The following is a 20761-nucleotide window of genomic DNA, read 5'->3' on the forward strand; positions in this document are numbered from 1 at the left end:
GCCCTTGCCCAAGGGACCGCTCCCCCTTCCCTGGTGTCCAGTGGGTGGATCCCTGCTTGGGGATCATCTTCTTGGGGTGGGAGTACCATTGGGAAGAGGAGATTCTCCCCTTCCCAACAATACCTCTCCTGATTTTCTCAGCCTCCTGAGCACTTTGAAAGGGAAACTGAAATCGGCTCATTCAGTTTCACTAAAATGACATCAGTGCGACCTGCGCACTGATAGTCATTTCAGGGAAACCACAGCAACAGCCTCAGGAGCTAGGGAAGCTCTTCCCAAGCTTCCGAGGCTGTTGAGGGGAAAAGGAAATCCATCTGGTGTGGGCACCAGAGGGCTTTCTAGTGCCATGTACAAGGACGGCCGGGAGTTGTCCTGCGCACACTAGCACCATGGGGCAGGACTGCTCCCGGCCATCCTGCGCATGGAAGCGGTTAAGCTGATAATGATTGCAATAGGTGCTTTCTTTTGTGTAAGCCATAGCTGGGAGTTCCAGGATGAAAAAACAACAATATACAGCTGACCTGGAAAGAAGGATGAGGTAAGCAGGTATGCCTGGAACAAAGTCTGTATGAAGTTTATTACATGCCGCACTGTGACTAGCTTTTTGCTAATGGTAACTGGGCATGGACATTTCTGGGAGGTAAAGTGGCATTAATGACAGAAATGTGCAGAAATCTAGTTACTGGACATTTTTTGACAAAATACATCCTAAAAGAAGGTATAAGCACTGCAGGCATGGGCATGTGTGAGTCTGACTACTAAGATGTGTGGAGTCCGGAGTCTGGAGAAAAGTACCATGTACACAATGGATGAGAAAGAATTTTTGAGTGTTGGTTTGCCATATGCAGGTAGTTGAGAAAGATACCATTTACAGCTGTCCTTACCTAGAAGGATCTGTCCCATCACGGTCTTTACATTCTACTTGGGTTGTCATGAGTCAATATCATTTTGTCTCCTTTATCTCCTTTGTTGACCAAAAATGAATTTTCGGTGATAGGTTAACAAAGTCTATCACGATTAGTAAATTATTTTGGCAGATATCTGAATGGGTCCTTTTGGGTTACGACTCAAGGCGCAAGTTAGGTCACCCCTTTGCTCTAACTTCTCCCCTCTAAACAGTTGCTGCAGGGGGGAGATGAGCCCTTCTTCCATTCAGGTGGACTACCGGCTACACTACCCAATAGAAACGCAAATGCCTCTTCTTTCTCTTTTAGTTGTTTGTCCTTAAAAAAAACAGCAGCAGAGGTAGTGCCTTCTCCTTAAATAACGACTTGCAGTCAGGTCCCCGAGCCCAACATATAGACCATGAAGCCAGAGAATGTCAGAGCTGGCATGAGTCAGACAGACATGGAGAAATATTGTAATTTTAAGGTTGCTTGGTAGTTTTAGGGGGCTTACTTAGGCTACCCTTAGTATAGGATGCAATACCCAGACTGCCAAGATTTAAATTAATGGTGCATTCATTTTTTATTTAATAATTGACTTTGCCATGTATTTTAGAGTTTACTCTGCCTTGTTTTGGAATCTGGGTAACTACTATTTACTACCAACTGCAATGTTCCACAGCAGAGGATGCACAGTTGCATTGCGTTAAACTGGTATTTCTATTGCAATTGCATACCCATTGTGAGACCCAAAGTGCTTTATAGATTGTCGAGTAAGTGGCTACTCTGTAAGTATTTATTATGTATCGCTTTATAGCCTGGTGAATTAAAGTAGTGCTCAGATTTGCATCATCTTCCGGGACAACCTTATAGCAGATTGCTGAATAGGCCCTGTTTTCAAACTGGCCTAAGTAGGAACAGTTGAGTACGGGTGATGAGGTCTGAATGTGTGGTAGGGAGCCTAAGCATTGGGTGCTGTGAACAGTGCAAGAATTGACCCTGTCTCCCATGCAATTATTTTCAATCTTTGGATGGGCAGTGTGATAAACGGAAGTGCATGCTGAAGGTGCCTGTTGTAGTGTTGGGTGGTTTTATAATGACGGTACCTTTGTGGCTTCTGATGGACTCCATAGAACTGTGAACTAAGCATTAGAGCATAGTGTAGTGAATAACCCTGGGCGTCCGAATCGGCTACGCCCACGGAGTAGGCGTAGTGTTGCCTTCTACGCATTTTGCGTAGACAGCGTAGCCGGCAACACTACGCCCACTCCGTGTGCGTAGCCGAGTCGGCCGCCACCCGCCTCCCTCCGGCCCTCCCCTACATACATTATTTAAGCAACTAACCTTAATAAAATAATTTTAAAGCACTTACCGTGTCCAGGGCTCGTCCGGGGCTCCCTCTTGGAATAGCGTCCTTTCCTGGATACCAATGCGCATGCGCGGCCGCCCGCGCATGCGCATTGGTATCCAGGACGACGCTATTTCAAGAGGGAGCCCTGGACGAGCCCCGGACACGGTAAGTGCTTTAAAATTGTTTTATTAAGGTTAGTTGCTTAAATAACGTATGTAGGGGAGAGCGGGAGGGAGGTGCGTAGTGGGGCTACTCGGAGTGCGGGAGTGGGCGTAGCTTCTCGCCCACTCCGCGTAGCTCCGCGGAGCCCCACTACGCCCACTACGCCCAGGGTTAGTAGTGAATGCTAGTTCAGAATGTTGAGTTCACGGTTACATGCAGAAGAATAAAGACTTGTTATACTAAGCTCCATGTATGGTGTGTAGTCATTGGCGAGAACCTGGACTGGGTAGGGGGCTACAACTGGTGACGAGATAGGGGATAATTAATCCAAAAATTGACAGTGCGTTCCCAGAGAGTCTGATGTGGTCCATCAAACTGTTCATGCATGCCATGTGTGTCTGCATCGAAGTGTAGAATCGATGTGTGGTGTTTGTGGAGTCAAAGCACTGCCCCAGTTCCATGTACTGCATTTGCTGTTAATGAAAGCTCACTGAAAAGTCTACACATTGTTGGCTGAGAACCTGCTGGGAAGGCTGCTCAAAGAGGTACTACACTACTACGCAAATCAAAGCCATACCTTCATATGGAGTGACAACGCTATAGGTTTTCAAAGATCAGCAAACTGCAAAGATAGCACTGCAAACAGAAGTTCTGCGAGGCAGAGATCAACAAGGCGTTGGACAGCACAAATATGCTATTAATGCAAAGTGGTACAAGAAACGGTCAACTGCTTACCAGTACTGAGTACAGAGATTCATCATGCCACAGCACAGGAGGGAGTAACCCCAGATAAAGCATTACCCAACAGATGCCCAGGTTGTGCTTTCAGAGCCATCCATATTCAAAGCGGCACCCCATCAAAGCTGCAGAGTGAGGCTCAGAACAACTCCAAACATTTTCAAAGTGCAGAAAGAGGTGAGAGAGGATTGGAATCATGACCATTTGCTTCTACACTGGAGACCAAGAATGGGGTCCTGCTTCATGTCATTATCAAAAATGATTTAGATGCCAGCAGGTCGCAAGGCGTCAGTGATGGTTTGCATAAACAAGATCACCATGCAGCCCCAGAGAGAACTATACTCTCCATGTCAATAAGTTCGACCAATGGTTACAATGCTGCCGCCTTCTTGAAACCACCACTGCCATTTGATTCTACCAAAAAGTTGAATATTAGTGACAGGTGGTCTGCCTGGGTAGAGACATTTAATGATTTCATTGATGTTGCTGAAGAAGCAGATAACAAAAAGATCATCAAGTACCTTAGGAATCTTGCTGGTGATGGTGTACAAGAAATCATGAAGAAAATGCTTTGAGCTGTTGAAATACATACAATCAAATCAAAGCAGCCTTGAATTTAAAGTTCAATCCAGTGCCAAATGTAGATTACAAAAGGTACACCTTCAGTCAAGAACATCAGAACGTTGATGAGACCATCAACAAATGCATTGAGAGACTGGATATGCTCAATAAATACTGTAAGTTCAATTAATTTAATTCTGATTGACAGATGCATGTCAGATTCGTTCTGCCAATGAATGCTAAGAGAAACTCTTAGTCTGGAGCAAGTTCTCTTGGCTGCCAGGGCAGAAGAGCATGCTGATCCACAAGCTGCTCTCATGGAGACCAGAGGTGCCCAGAGTTAGTCAGTCATGCATGTGAGAAATAGGTCAAAGCGCAAGAATGAGAGACACTGAGTGAATTCACCCTTAAAAAGAAGTTGTGCTTCAGGTTCGGATTTTTCTTTCCACTTGAAGGTAAATGTTCTGCCATTGAGCAGATCTGCAAAGGCTTTTGGAAAGGAGAACCAAGCGAAGATTGACGCACGCACATAAGGTCAAGCGACCACATCAGCTGAGGCAAATTGACACCAAACAAAGTAGATCAACATCTAAATCGTTGTCAAACAGTTCTTTCATATCAATATCCAGTGAAAGTGATTAAGATGATCGTGCCATGTTGATGTTTACCTTAAGGAAGCATGTGCATGTTGGACTGGCCACGTGTGAGGAAAAACATCGGTCCAAGAGAAATCGACATGGCAATGAACCAAAGTAATTCAAACATTGTCCGAAGATCGCACTAAAAGATCAATGGTTGTTCGTTACCTTTATTTATCAATAGTGGTGTACCAATAAATAATATGTCTGACGAGAAATATAAATAACTGTCTCCATTGCCCCCACTTATGCCATCGCAAACTAAAGCATATTTGTGGCCTGCATCGATGCTGCTAAAAAGTCCAGGTTAATTTGTGGCAATGATGAAGCATGAGAAAACAAAAGTACAAGCACTTATTTATGTACTTGAAGGTACGGCATTAAGCTCCTGTTTACTCTGCTTCAGCATAGCTGCTCATAAGGGACTGATATCAGTGAACTATACATGAATGTTCATCACGAAATAGTAAGTCAATTCTATTCAGTGTTTCATGGGTTGGGAAAATTTAGGACTATGAAAGTGGAATTACACATTAGTGAGGACATTTGTTATATTGCTCAAAGGCACAGACAAATTGTCTTTCACTTACAGGAAGCTGTTGAAAAAGAACCTGAATCCTTACTCAATCACAATATCATTGAGCATTCCAGTGGTAGAACTCCATGGGTTTCTCCCATAGTCTAGTACCTGGAAATGACAGCAAGGGAGCTTTATGTCTCTTTGTTGATATGTATCAAGCGAACAAGGCCATTGAAACAGAATAACATCCAGGTCCTCACATTGCCTAAATGATAACACAATTGAAAGGTGCAAAGGTATTCTTCACCTGGATCTGAATAAAGGATATCAACAGTTAGAACTTGAGGAGAAATGCCCCACTGCTTGAAGCAGTGAAATAAAGGAAACTTAAAATGATAAAATACAAAATTCTAAAAGGATGACGCTTTAAACATGTATAATTTATGTAGCCTGATGAACTCAAACAATAACATAATCGTAAAATGCCCCATTCAAATAGCTGATTTTCAATGATGATATTAGATATGATTCCTGCTTGTGTACTGAGTGACCCCAGTTTTACATTTCATGACGCTGTGTCCATGAGAGTATATTATCCATGCTTTACTGAAAATGTGTTTAATCCTAGAGAGCAGTCTACATTGATGGACAGTATATGAATCAGCGTTTACATGAATGGTAGTCTGCATCCCTCTTGTAATCCCGAATTGTCAACAGGTACTCAAAGGAGAGTTTTGGTGTGCTATCCTGATGAATGCTCTGTCCCATTAGCAGTCTCGTGAGTAGTCGATTACATAGTTCGTGTGTAGAATGCACCAGAACATAGGATATGACAACCATCAGACCCACAATGTGTCAATCATCAAATGTATAGCAATATAACCACGTTTAATCCATTTTAAATGTTTTATTTCTCATCTTTCTTCAAACGTTTCTTCAAAGTTTATGCTCGGACACCATAATTCCAATGTTTAAATGCAAAAACAATGCATTCTAGACACCAGTTACGTAATCAACACCGGTGAGGTCAACAGAATTTGAATTTGAATTTATTTTCTGTGTTTTTTATAGCATTATACAAGGATTCTCAATGGCACCGCACATGCATTTACACAAGGTTGCTGCATTTTAGCTTCTTATGGTTTCATTTACGAATATACAACGTCCTCTCCTCAGGGCAAAGAGCCTCTTTTCTTTCTGGTTATGGAGTAGGGCTAAGTATTGCTGTGCGCTTGGCGAGGGGTCGAACATCCCCGTGTAGTAGATTTCCCAATGATCCTGTTCTTGTTCTTTAGCTAGGTATGGGCCCGATAATGGGTTACGGCAGTGCAGGAGCAGACGAGCCACCCTGAGGCTCACCGTTGCTGCCCGCCTGCCAGATTATGACTTAAAAGTGGTCAGGTGGGTAGGCCGCATGGCGGTCCTGCTGGGGTGTCTCTTTCAAAGGCAGTGGTGTCTTTGAAAAAGTCACTGCAATGAGAACGCCACACAAGGTTCCTGCACGGCATGGGCTATAAGGTTAGTGCTGGCACTGGTGTTCATGCACACAGGGGGGAACATGTTATGCTCCGCTGTGTGCATCCACATGCGGAGTAGGCACAGGGGGCCCTGTAAGGTCCCCTTTGTTCCTCTCAGCCAAGGTGTTCATGGAGTTGGATCCTCCATGACACCGCCGGCAGAGAGCAAACTCGTAATATGTCCTGCCAAGCATATTACTGCCTCTACCCTGTCATGCCACTCCCAGGGAACGGCGGTTCCCTGGCGGTGGCTGTCCAACCGCCCAACACTTAATGGGGTGGTCGGACTGCAGGTGTGTTGGTGGCTGGACTGCCGTGCCCCCACAAGTCTGGCGGTCCTCATAATCGGGTCCTATGTGTATTGGTTGTTTACCATACAGTTTATTTGTCTCTTCTAGATAAACTGGAGATTACTTGGAGCAATACAAGACTAAGTCTCTTACTTTCTTTGAGCTAAGATGTGGCAAAGTAGGACTTGAAAGTGAATCTGAAGGTGAAGATGCTGAGGAGGATGTCTATATATCTGCTTTACTTAAATTAGAAAGGCATTTTGGGCAAACAGTACAAGGTAAAACAGAAAAGGTTACATTGTGGTAGTGAGATGGCTGACAAGTCTCTGTAAGTTTGGCACTTTATGTGATTGTCTCATCAGGGATCATCGGGTCCGTTGTACTAATAACCCTAAGATAGAGGAGGAATTACTTACAGGGAACCCTGATTTAAAAGTGGCTGTTACAATTGCAAAAACTGTAGAACATACAGCTGAGTGCATAAAGGAGATGAAGAGGCGTAATAGCACAGAGTAAGTGCATGTGGTATAAAATAAGTTCAATATGGAAGCACACGATGGTGAAGAGGGGGATAGCAAAAAAGGGAGTGAACCTCCTGGTAGGAAGTATTTTGAAGAAGTTAAAAAACAAAGGCTTAAATGCTTTTGCTGCGGAAACTTTAACCACTTAGCCAACAACCCCAATTGCCCTGCACGGTCTATAGTGTGTGGGAAATGTAACAAAAGTGTATTTGTGCTACTTTATGTAAGAATTTTAGGATGGAGATTTGTTTTTACACATGATAGAGAACATAAGTGAAGGGGGGACTATAAATAAGTGTTCCAGATTGAGGGTAATTTTACAAGGAAGGAGGAAATGTATCCTATATGTAACATTTTATTTTATGGGGTCGAATTTAAAGTGTTTGCTGACTCGTGTTCACCTTACATGCTTATTGACTATAAGGTATTCAAGGAAAGATTTCGAGGGAAGGATTATGTCCTTAGTCAACCTGATGTGGAACCAGGGGGTTTCAACAAAGACCCCTTTAAGTGCATGTTAACAATGCAAATAGCTTTTAAGGACCGGAAAATGCAAGGAAAGATTAATTTATCTAAGAATGGATCCAGTTTGTTAAGATTGGCAAACAAAAAGATTTGGGGATTAAACTCAATCCCAACAGTACTGAGCGGGAAACATCTATTACAACACAGTCATTACATTGCACTGTTTTTACAACATAACTGTTACAACGCAACTGCCTTTACATCGCATGCAATTAAAACGCATGCCTTTACAACGCATGTCACTACAACGTATGCCATTACAACGCATACCATTACAACACATGCCATTACAACACATTATAAGGTAAGTAAGGGAGATTGTTTTTGTTTTAGGGGGGGTATGGGTTTTGTGGTAGATAGGAATAGTAATTTTTACCCCTACACTATCCAACACTTTCCCTACTGTTGCACTCACTCGAGTGGGAACAGTAATTTTTACCCCTACACTATCCAACACTTACCCTACTTTTGCACTCACTGGAGTGGGAATAGTAATTTTTACCCCTACACTATCCGACTTTTACCCTACTGTTGACCTAAAAGAATTATGCGTTGTAATGATACGCGTTGTAATGGAATGCATTGTAATGGTAGTTTTAAAAAATGTGTTGTAATGGCATGCGTTGTAAAGTCATGCGATGTAATGTAGTTGCTATGTAAAAACCCTGTTGTAAAAGCATGCGTTGTAATTGATTGTGTTGTGTCGTCACATATTCGTACTGAGCCTGTTTTGGCTATGGAGGGGTTCAGCAGTCCTTTTCAGGGAATCATGTAGAAGTAGACCTCAGCAAGGCCTACCGGTGCTAGGGGTTCGCCCTTCTCTGCACACAAGTCATCAGACCAATACATAGAAGTTGGCACAGAAGCTGAAATATCAAGAAAATAGTTTAATAAACCTCATGAGGCGGAACTACGTTCACAAAACACCCTTCGGCAGTCTATGAAGTAGCACAAGGAGTAGAAGAACCATGGGTCTTTTATACCCACACAGGAGCTCAAAAGGTGGCGGTACAAGTTCACATAGGAAGAGTTACATACATAAATGGTCATACAGAGAATGCACAGTCAACAAAGAAGGAGGGGCAATGAGTGCTGACTTCAGTTAAATGAGCCTGACAGTAACAGACTAGAGCATGTGCATGGGCAGCTACAGACTCTTCTGAGCATGTGCAGAGTAGTAGGGGCTAAGTATAGCCAGTTTTTGAGCAAAGCACAAGGGCAAGCAACAGCGAAGAAGTAAGGAGCACATGGCGAGCACATGGTCAGATCAGATGGCTGCCGGAAACAGGATGGCTTTAGCCAAATGCTAACAGAGATCTCTGCCAAGTTTCCACAATCAGTGATGAAGTTCCTTAAGCATTCAAAGAAAATTTGGGTCACTTGAAACCATTCCAACATAAGCTCAAGCTGAAAGACAGTACTATTCATGTGATGAAGTCCGACCGGTACCTCATCTCATGCAGGAATCTCTGCGACTTGCCCCCAATTGTAATATCTTATAAATTGGGAGGTAGAGGCCTGAGTCTTTGTGTTGCCTCTGAGACTTAAAAGCAAATTTTTGGCTAGACAGGTTCCCTCTCCCTCATATAAATGAAATGATTACTGTAATTGGTAAAGCAGACATTTTCAATGTTTTTGACTTAATGGTGGCTTACCATCAAATAGAATTGCATCCTGACTCAAAGTTGCTTACATCTTTCATAACACCTTTTGACGCATTTACATTTTGCTGTATGCCGTTTGGCCCTGCATCTTCTGCTGTAGTTTTTTAGCAGAACATTTTTGGTAAGATCTCAAATGTCCATTTTTTCATATTGCGATAGATAATACTTTATTTGATTTAAAAAAATCATAAAAGGGTGGACTTACCACCATGCAAATGTCCATTTTTTCATATTGACATATTGATCTACGGAAATTCACATATTCATCACACAAATACTCTGAGGGAGTTGTTAAATGCTCTTAAGAATGCAGGTTTTACAGTATTTAGAGACAAGTACCAGATTGGAGTTGATGCAGTCGACTATTCAGGTCACACCATATCTAGACAAGGGGTCAAACCAAAAATTGATTTATTCAGAGCAGTAAGGGAGGCGCCTGCTCCAATTAATAAAGACAAACGTAAGTCCTTTTTAGGGAAGTTTGCAGATTTGACGGCCCCACTAAGAAGCCTTCTTAAGAAAGGAACTTCATTCAGGTGGGATTTAGTGTGCCAAAATTATTTCAAGACAACCAAGGAAGCAATAATAAATGCTCCCTCAGTGGGTAATTTTGATACACATGGGAAAACAATTTTAACTACGGATGCTAGTGGTATTGGGATTGGAGCTGCTTTGATGCTGGCTGTGGAAAGGAAGAAGGTGGTTGTGGCATTTGCTTTCCGAGCATTGAAAGATGTTGAACGCAATTACTCTACAGTGGAAAGGGAGGCATTGGCCTGTACTTGGGCCACTGGTCAATAGAATTTTTTAATCAGACCTATCCTTTACTGTGCTTACTTACCACAAGCCTTTGATTTTATTTTTTTCAACCAAAGATAGGGGCACTACGACCCCTCATATTGCCAAATGGTTGTTGGCCCTCAAAGCGTTTAATTTCTCTATTGAATATGGGCCTGGAAACAGAATTTGGGTTGCAGATTGCCTTTCGAGACATCTTTGCAAGGAGGGGGATGAAGAAGTCAGGAGTGGAGAAGAGTTCATATCTTTTATGGAAATTCCCGGAACATCTAAAGTTGAATGGGAAGTGGGGATAGAAAAGGATGCTATCCTCAAACAGGTAAAAGGAAAGACAATTTCTGAGATACATTTACAGGGCTACTCATGTGGGTGGCACAATCAGTGCTGATGGCCCACTAGATGCATTTGCTTTTTAGGCCCTGGGCACACACAGTGCCCACTACTAGGGACTTGCCAGATAATCAAATATGTCATTCATGGATAAGCAATTACAATTTACACAGAGAGCATATGCACTTTAGCACTGATTAGCAGTGGTAAAGTGATCAGAGTCCTAAAGCCAACGAGAAATGGGTTAGGAAAAAAAGGAGAAAGAAGCAAGAAAAAACTTTGGAATAACCCTGCATAGAGGCCATTTCCAACACTCACTAAGCAGAATTACCTGGAGATCATTTTGTTTTTGCTCTGAAATTCCTTAGCAAACCACATGTCACTCTGACAAGCATTAGATTAGGTTTATCTTTAGTTATGTTCATCATACAGGAATAGTATATCATTTGGCCTTCCAGAATAGATGCTTGTAAGGTGATCATGGATGGGTCATCCTTGCAACCTATTACATTTGCTTGGTCAGCTGACCATCTCACCCTTAAATGCCCTCCAACACCCCAAATAGACTTCAGAATTTGAACTTCACTTGGTTCATTTTATCTATTATGTTTCACTTCAAACATCAGGAGATTATGTTTAATGTCACAAATCTGCAGATTTTCATGAAATTGATCCCATTCTTGGGTTGCTCTGTATATATAAGTCCTGCATGCTATAATCAGGTGCCACTGTGGTCAACAGAGTAGATATGATAGGAATTACATACGGTGGTGAAAACCGAAAACAACCATTTTTATAAAGCCCAACCAGTAGGACTATCAAACCTAATATTGAAAAGGCATCTGGCAGCAGTATAATTTGTTTACCTTAAAGCAGCAGTGCTCAGAAGCACTGGAGACTCGTCACTAGAAATGTCACATGGAGTTTATTCTTGGGGAGAGTGGGGTCATATTTTGGGTGATGACACACTTGTATTGCTTTTCTAAATTCTAGGTGGTGGTTGAATTTACTTTTCTTCCTGGGTAGGGTGTGGGTAGTTTACAAGTTTGTACTAGCAAAGAGATTACCCCTATGGGGGTGCTTCTGGAAATAGAAGGATATGGAAGAGCGCCATTGCTAATCTAAGGTTCCTCCTTTAAGATGTACACATTTGACTGATATAAAATATTTTGAGGCAAATATGACATTGAGGATCCTCATCCAGTGTCATAGTGCAAAATAATTCCTCCAATCCTGCGGAATGTGATGAGGGGACCCTGAGTCTCCAATAGCCTTCAAACATCGCCTATATGGGGCCGCCTGGATGTTTCGGGCTCCCGGAGTGTTTGGCAGACCTGCACTGACGGGACATTAAAGGGCCTGGGTTATGCTCCTGCCCTCATTATGTCACAGCAGAAGTAAGCTAGTGGTAATTGAGTGGTTTGAGGTTGATGTGTAGACTTAAGTTCTGGGAGAGATCACATTTATCAAACCATATATTGAGATCTCCCAGGATGCCAAAGCTAGGAGTGATGTCATGATATACTGTACAGGGGTGTGGGTGAAAGCTGCATTCTGAGGAGGTGGTTGTTAGATGAATACCAATACTATTACATTTTCTACCATTTGGGAAAATCATCTCTGCAGAGTGATAATGTACAAGTTGTGGTATTACTTCTGATAAAAGACACATCAAATTAGCAACAGATTTGATAGCAGGAATGTTGCTCACACTGGCCAACAGATGCAGCATTTGGTACTCTTTACAGCTTCTGCATTACCACCTCTTGAGTGTCTAGGCACAGGAATTCGCCTAATTTTCCTCTTTGTGTTTTTTTTTGGGTGACTCCTGCAGCTATGGAATGGATCCCCAGTCATCTCCGAACCACCGTGTCATCGATCCATGGGTACTTCTACTCCATTGGCCAGATAAGCCTTGGGGGCATGGCTTATGCAATCAGAGACTGGCGCTGGCTGCAACTGGGTGTCTCACTGCCATATTTTATATTTTTCCTCTATTCCTGGTAGGTGTCCATGTTTGTATCTACATACACAATGTCCTGCAATTTTCCCCTGCATGCTAGCCTTTGGAGAAATGTCATAGCCTCAGAGACCGTATATTACTTCATCCCACGCTCAGTGTCCTAAAGTTAATATTGTGGATCTTGGTGCATTAGCACTTTCATGAATGTTGTTTCACCAACGGCCAGATCTATAACGTGCAAAATAGCGCCTGGCAAATTGTGAGTCTTTTGCGACTTGCAATTTGCGAGGCACTATTTTGCATGTACAACAGTGTGTTTAATTGCGAGGCGCATGAATATTAATGTCCCTATCGCAGTTTGCGAGCCCATTGGGAATTACAGGCCCTCCCAGGAATGGTTGCCTGCTGGGCTCAGAAGACCACCATGCCTGGGATTTTTTTTAAATAGAGCAGCTATTTTTTAACTTCAGCCCGTTTTCCTTAAAGGAAAATGGGATGCATTTAAAGAAATAAACAATAAAAAGTTTTAGTTTCGTTTTTTAAGGGCAGGCAGTGGTCCCTGGGACAACTGCCTGCCCTTAAGAAATATATTGGGAGCCAGTCACAAAGGAGAAGGAGTCCCCTGGGGATCCCTTCCCATTTACAACTTCATTACCACCCTCTTGAAGAGGGCAGTAATTTGCGAGTCTTTTGCAACTGCAATTGTAGTCGCAAAACATTCATACATGGCTCTGCGGTCGCTATTAGGAAGGGAACACTCCTTCCTAATAGCGAGTCGCAATACACTGTTTTGCAAGTCGCAAATTATTTATGAGTTGCAAAATAGTGTAAGTACATGGCCCAGACTAAAATTGGATGCGCAAACGGGTCGCAAACCTGTTTGCGCATGCAAATTTACGTCGTACATCTGGCCCCAAAATTCTAGGGATAGCTAAAGTGACATCAGACCCTATTACACCATCAGCAAGGTCAGAGAGTTTACCTCTTCTCGCACCTTCGGGTTCTCTACAGGTTCCTATTTTCTTCTCTGGGCTAGGGGATGGGTATAGAGTGCACATTTCAGGAAAGCAAACAGCTTTCAGGTTCACTTTATGTTCCAGTCACTGGCATCATGCCTTTATGATCAGGGAATCAAGGGCTGTGTGTCGGATATCCAAGGAAATGAGTAGCTGCTGCCATCCCGTACTCACTTTCATATAATGAGTATACCTGAAACTGAGACACACTCACTGTCACACAGTAAGTACCAATGACACTTTCACAAAGCCCATGTATCTAACTCTGAGGTTCTCTCAGTATCACACAATGAATAGTAGATGAGTCAGATGAGCTCACATGGCCGCAGTATAAGCCTCTCTAACTTTGGAGCAAGCTCCCTTTCAGAAAGACATCTTAACATTAAGGCTTGCAAATGGTCAGACTTTCACACATAAATGTGTTATGTTTTGGGCTTGGATATTTTTATAAGACGCTGTTTACATGTTCTCCTGCAGGTGGTTTGCGGAGTCAGCCCGTTGGCAGATCGTAGCAGGAAAACCGGAAGTTGCTCTCAGGACATTGAAGAGGGTGGCGAAAATAAATGGAAAAGGAGAGGAAGGTGAAAAAATTACTTTGGAGGTATGGAGGCGTAACACGTAAAGGCAACACAATGATGTTTCTTCAACAGGTTAAACCACTAAAGATCACACTTTTCTTGAATATGAAATGACAAAGCTAACCGATGTGTATTTTTGTTAAGGGACCTGTTTGGTACTAGTCGGTCAACTTGCTGTTGATCATTTCCAGCAGTCTGAGAAAGAAAATACCGAAATGAAGCAAAATCATAGGCTACTTCAATATAGAATATAGGAATATGGTACCTTTGCTGAACAGACTGAATTTGTAGAGTTAAGCAACCCTCAACGACCAGAGTTCTTAGAGGGACTCAGAAGATGATGTTTGTTATGTAAAAGGAGCTTAAAAAGCAAAATATTGTATGGTAAATTATTTTGACATGGGCCAATACTTTCAATTCAGCTGTACAAAAAGCCGATGTGCACACACATCTGTACTTAGTGCCATATTATGACTTTGGCTGTGGTGCGACGGCTATCAGCAGGAACAGCACCGCCAAAGCTGTGCAAGGACTGCCCACTTGATTATGAGTTTAACTCGTGCAGGCAGACAGTCCTTTTGCCTTTCCGATGGCGGTGCCACGAAAAAGGGCACCGCAATAGGAATGACAAAAATGTTTCTTAATTGCATTGCCTGTGAAGTCCATGCTGAATGGAACAGGGGGTGCAAGCAGACAGGGAGGCACATGTTGGGCACCCCTGAATGCATCACCATGTTCCTCCACCGCCAGCCTTTTCATGGCTGCTCACAACCATGAAAAGGCTGGTGGTGAGAGGAACTCGTAATATGCTCGGCAGGACTGTACCAGTCCAGCTCAGCATATTGCAATGCCCATCCACCGTGCCATCGTCAGGGAGTCATAATACGGCAGACGGAACAAAGCCACTGCGAGTATGGCGGTCCATGGACCACCAGACTCGTAATCAGGCCCTTAGTGAAAAACAAAGGTATAAACTCATCAAGTAAAACAAATGAACTTGCAGAGGTTTTTAGTGACTGTTAGATTTGGGGGTCTCTGGTTGGCAGGGGTAGGTATCTTTGACAAATAGGGACCCTTGCGTCTAGGTAGGGTAAGGGGGTACACTCCTAAAATAATCCCTGTTCACCTCCTTGGTAGCTTGGCACGAGCAGACAGGCTTATCACAGAGGCAGTGTGTAAAGCATTTGTGAACACATACAGTAACCCAGTGACATCACTACAGATGGACACCACACAAGTTGTATATTAAAAATAAGTATTTTTATATAGACTTAACACAAGACCACAAACGGCAAAAATCCACAATACTGTACTTTAAAAATGGTAGAATCAGCTTAGTTCTCTTAAGATGTAAAATGAAACACTTTGAGTCAATGTACCTTAGGATGCGTAATGCTATACAACGAAAGTGTTGCAGGGAAGGTGATGCGTCGATTCCTTACATGCAAGAACAGTGATGCGTCAGGTCTCTAATGATGCATAGGGGATGTGTTGGTTCTTCTCTGTGATGGGTGGTGATGCATTGGTTTCTTACTGCACTTCCGTGGCGATGCGGCTCGCATAAAGTGATGCAATGAAGATCCGGTGCAATTAAACAAAGATGGCATCTTCTCTTGGATGTGACATGATGCGGTGACACAACAATTCTTCAGAGCTGCGACAGGCCCTGCCACACGCTTCCCGGTGATGCGGCGGCGTCTGATGCAACGTCAATCCTCTTCTCTGGTGAGGCGCTTCGGCAACCATGCGACAGCTTGCAGCAGCGACACGCTTTTCCAGCGATGCTATGACAGCGGCTGCAACACGCTTCTCCGATGATGCGGCGGCATCTGGTGCGATGTCGATCCTCTTCTCCGGCAATGCAAGGAGCTTTCGCATTGTGAAGCTACTGCAGCAGTTCGGCGACATGCTTCTCCTTCGTGAGTCGCACTTCCAGCTCCTTGCAACTCACAGTCCCTCAGAAAGCCCAACACAACTGCAGGCACTTCCAAAGAACTCTTGTGGAGCTGGTGGGTGAAGTCTGTTGTCCATAAGACTTCATCAGGAGGCAAGCTCTTTCTCAAGCCCTTGGAGATCCTTCACAAGTTGATGAAAGTACACACAAAGTTCCTCTCGCCTTTCTTTGGCAGTCAGGCAACCACTGCAAGCCAATCCCCCCAAGCAACACTTCAGCTTAGGTATAGTCTCTCCTCAGTCTCTCTGGTTCCTCTCCTCAGCAAAGGTGTCTTCTTCTTTCCCAAAAGTGATCTAAATTTCTGGGGTCTGGGTCCCCCTATTTATACACAGTTTCTCTTTGTTCTTTGAAGGCAGAGATGCCTTTGCCTAGTCCAAACCAGTTCTGGTCTGTTCTGGAGCACTCTGTTTACATGACTCCTTCTTTCCTTTCACAGTGCAGGGCAGGGACATCGGAGGCACCACAGGAGTTGCAGCCAGCATTGTGGAGGGAAGGCGCAGCCCTATTCAGGTCCCAGGTGCAACTCCTCCCTCCCATCTGCATGCAGATCTCTCTATTCAGCCCTGTGCTGACTTACCCTATCTCCTGGGATCCCCCAGCCCCTGGCATTCAAACTCCAGACAAGGAATACACAACCTAGCAGAGGCAGGCTTGGATGGTTAGACAAGAAAATACCTACTTTCTAAAAGTGGTATTTTCACACAGAATGTTAAAACCAACTTCTCTAAAAGATGTATTTTGTCATTCTGAGTTCAGGCATACTAAACTCAAATCTCTACCTGGTTCCTTGAGTCAGTTAGGATTATAAGATGTTATAATCTAACTGCCCATTTGGCCTGTGGGGAACTGGTAGCCTTGCAATAGTGAACATCGAAAATGGCTGTAATTCACTATTAGGACATGCCACACACACCAGGGTATGTCCTACCTTATACCTACCGTGCCCTTGGGCCTACCATAGGGGTGACTAATATGCAGAAAAGGGAAGGTTTAGGGACTGGCAAGTGGGTGCACTTTCCCAGTCAACATGGCAGTACCAGACTGCACACACTCTCTGCAATGTCAGACCTGAGACACACTTTTACAGGCTGCTTCTGTGGGTGGCACAACCAGTGTTGCAAGCCCACCAGCAGAATTTGATTTACAAGCCCTGGGCACACTCAGTGCACTGTACTAGGGTCTGACAAGTAAACCAAACCAACCAATCATGAGTCAATAATCCATACATCAATTTACAATAGGGAGAACATATGCACTTTAGCACTGATCAGCAGTGGTAAAGTGCCCAGGAGTCATAAAACCAACAAAAACAGTTCAGACAAAATACAGGAGGAAGGCAAAAAGTTCAGGGATGACCCTGCAAAAAGGGCAAAGTCCAACAGTGACTATCTTTAGCATGACATAAAGTGCATGGATTAATTTAGTAGCCTAGCTGCATTGCCAAGGGCCACAATACGTGTATATGTATGTATGTATATATATATATATATATATATATATATATATATATATATATATATATATATATACACATATATTTATACATATATCTGTTTAGATATATTTGAATATTTATATATGTATGTTGGTATATGTGTGTGTGACCGAAACGCGTCATGGCGACTTTGATGCAGGGTGTTTGGAAATAAATACGGCACAAAGAACTTTGGGTCTGCGTGTTCATCCTTTTTCTACTGGCATGAGAAAGGTCTGGGTGAAGTACGAGGATATAAATATATATATATATATATATATATATACATATATATATATATATATATATATATATATATATATATATATATATATATATATATATATATATATATATATTCACTAAAAAACCATAGGTTTCAGGGACGTTATAGTTAGTTGGAGATTTGACTCATATAAAACCAGCGAAATTCACCCATTATAGTTAGTTGTGCTAACTATAACTCGCGCACCCGCAATACACTGCTGATGACGTCACATATTACATCACTCATGACATGGTCAGTGACATCACTGATGACATCTCAAATGACATCACTGATGACATCATCCGGTAAATGTGTGTTTCTGTAAAGTTTAAATATTTTTATATATATGTATGCCAAGGTGTATTGAAGAATGAGTGGATTTACAAGTGTCAAGAGTCAAAATTACTTTATTCGATTAATTAAAAATCATAAAAGTATACTACACATACACATATACACAATCATCAATTCAATTCATTATAGAGCAATTGCTGGGAAGTAATTATTTAAAAACAAGTAAGAAACAGTTAAATAAGAAACAGTTAAGTAAGAAACAGTTAAAAATCATTAAAAAACTTCATTAAAAAACTTAATTTTTTCATAGCATCTCATATTAACAGAAGTTATCTATAATTTCAAGTGCCTGAAGGGATTATTTAGTAGGTACGTGACTGACTGTATAAGTGAGTGATTGAACATGTCTTACTGAATGCATGGGTTAGTGATGAAACTGTGTGAAAGTCTGTATTAGTCTCTCAGTTGGTGTGTAAGCGGCTGCATGGGTTGGTGAGTAGCTACATGAGTGTTTATATGGGTTATTGATTTGTTGTCTGAGTATCTGTATGGGTGCCTGAGTGTCTGTGTGGCTGGGTGGGGGTGTGCGTGACTCTGTGCATAGATGTCTGAGTGGGTGATTCACTGGTTGTATGGATTCAAAAGTGCATCTGGGAAGGGCTGTATGGGTGAGTTAGTGTGTGAATGAATTTCTCAGTGGTATATGTGTGAGGAACTACATATGTTTTAAGGCAGTATATGTGAATGTTGGAGTACATAAATGACTATACGTGAGAGTAAGTTATTTGAAGAGTGGGTGTATGAATGAGTGTCTGCTTGTATCAGTGATTGTATAAGACAGTAAGTATTTTTTAGTATTAAGTATGGGAGAATTATGCGAATTCGCACAAAATTGCAAACAAATCCGCGAATTCGCGGATTTTCCCGCAAAATCGCGTTTTTTTTTCCGATTTGCACCATACTTAACTGGAGTACTTTCTACTGGCTAATCAGTAAGTGCTACCTCGTTGGGTAAATGTATCGTGCTTTTCCTACAATACAGCTGCGTAAATGCCCAGAAGAGTTGACCCCGTGTGTCTGTAACTTTGCCACAGCGCCCATAGGCGCCGAGGTCCCTCGAGTGAGCTGTCCATCACAGTGGGGGAAAGGGGGGGAAGAGGTTGCATAGCCTAGTATGTGTGGGGCCGGGTTTCTGTGCGAGTTCACATGCCTCTTGTTTATGAAGGGTCAGAGACCGATAAGAGCAGCAGATGAGGAGAAAGCAGTAAGTGCTACCTCATTGGGTAAATGTATCATGCTTTTCCTGCACTAAAGCTGTGTAAATGCCCAGAAGAGTTGTGTTCAGTGACCACATGTGTCTGTAACTTTGCCACCGCGCCCATAGGCGCCGAGGTCCTTCGAGTGAGCTGTCCATCACAGTGGGGGAAAGGGAGGGAAGAGGTTGCATAGCCTAGTATGTGTGGGGCCGGGCTTCTGTGCGAGTTCACATACCTCTTGTTTATGAAGGGTCAGAGACCGATAAGAGCAGCAGATGAGGAGAAAGCAGTAAGTGCTACCTCGTTGGGTAAATATATCGTGCTTTTCCTGCACTACAGCTGTGTAAATGCCCAGAAGAGTGGTGTTCAGTGACCATGCGTGTCTTTAACTTTGCCACCGCGCCCATAGGCGCCGAGGTCCCTCGAGTGAGCTGTCCATCACAGTGGGGGAAAGGGAGGGAAGAGGTTGCATAGCCTAGTGCGAGTGGGGCCGGGCTTCTGTGCGAGTTCACATGCCTCTTGTTTATAAAGGTCAGAGACCGATCAGCGCAGCAGATGAGGAGAAAGCAGCCTCCTGATTACTGGAAGTACAGGGGGATTGCGCTCGAGAAACTCGTGGATGCCTAGACCCCCATCACGGATTACAGCTAATTGTAGACGGTAGATCTGGGGAGAAAGCACACCTGCCTAGCATCGACCGTGCTCAGTAGATTCTTGGGCTGATTATAATGCGTTAATGAATTTGAGCTTCAACTCAGGCACCTGCTTTTTTTTATCTGTAAGTGCTTCCTGCTGAGGTTTAATTGTTGGGACAGGCGCCTCGTTGCCTAATTGTAACTATTCTCTGACCCTGCTTCGAGGGTCAGAGCAGGGTCAGAGAATAGTTGCAAGTAGGCAACGAGGCGCCTCAGGAAGCACTTACAGGGTTACAGCAGGTGCCCAAGTTGAAGTTAATTTCTTTGTAACCATTTTGTAAATGGTTAAAAAGAAATTAGCTTCAACTTGGGCACCTGCTGTAACCCTGTAAGTGCTTCCTGAGCAAAATTCATCTTGCTCGCAGATTCTCGGATTTTGCAGCGATTTCGCGCGATTCGCGAAATCACGGAAAATCCGCAAATTCCGCAAGCGAAACTAATTTTTTTGCCCATACTTAGTTAGTATCTGCATAAATAAGTGATGTGGTGTGTGTATAAACAACTGAGTTGGTGTTTTTAACTGTATACATGAGTAAAAGGGTATGTGATTGATTCTTTGCATGACTGACTAAGTGTGTGAGTAACTGCATGGATGAGTGTGACTGTATGTATAGGTGTATAAGTGCATATTATAGTACTGTATTGATGAGTAACTGCATGTGTAAGTGTCTGGATGTGTGTGTAGACCTAAGAAATAGTGGGTGGTATGTAGTATTTGGCATTGTTGTGTGTATGGTTTTAAAAATAGTAGTCTGTATTATAGA

The 20761-nt window shown here is 42.9% G+C and overlaps 1 protein-coding gene across 1 annotated transcript in view; it reads left to right on the plus strand.

Moving 5' to 3' along the window:
• The window catches only part of LOC144782831 (solute carrier family 22 member 6-A-like), a 433852-nt gene that overhangs the window by 108422 nt on the left and 304669 nt on the right, over positions 1-20761 (plus strand). The window contains exons 4-5 of the mRNA XM_078662104.1: positions 12334-12502; positions 13956-14079. Of these exons, the coding sequence (XP_078518230.1) occupies positions 12334-12502; positions 13956-14079 (293 nt within the window). The remainder of the gene's footprint in view (positions 1-12333; positions 12503-13955; positions 14080-20761) is intronic.

Source organism: Lissotriton helveticus, chromosome 9, assembly GCF_964261635.1.
Source record: "Lissotriton helveticus chromosome 9, aLisHel1.1, whole genome shotgun sequence".
Taxonomy (NCBI): Eukaryota; Metazoa; Chordata; class Amphibia; order Caudata; family Salamandridae; genus Lissotriton; species Lissotriton helveticus.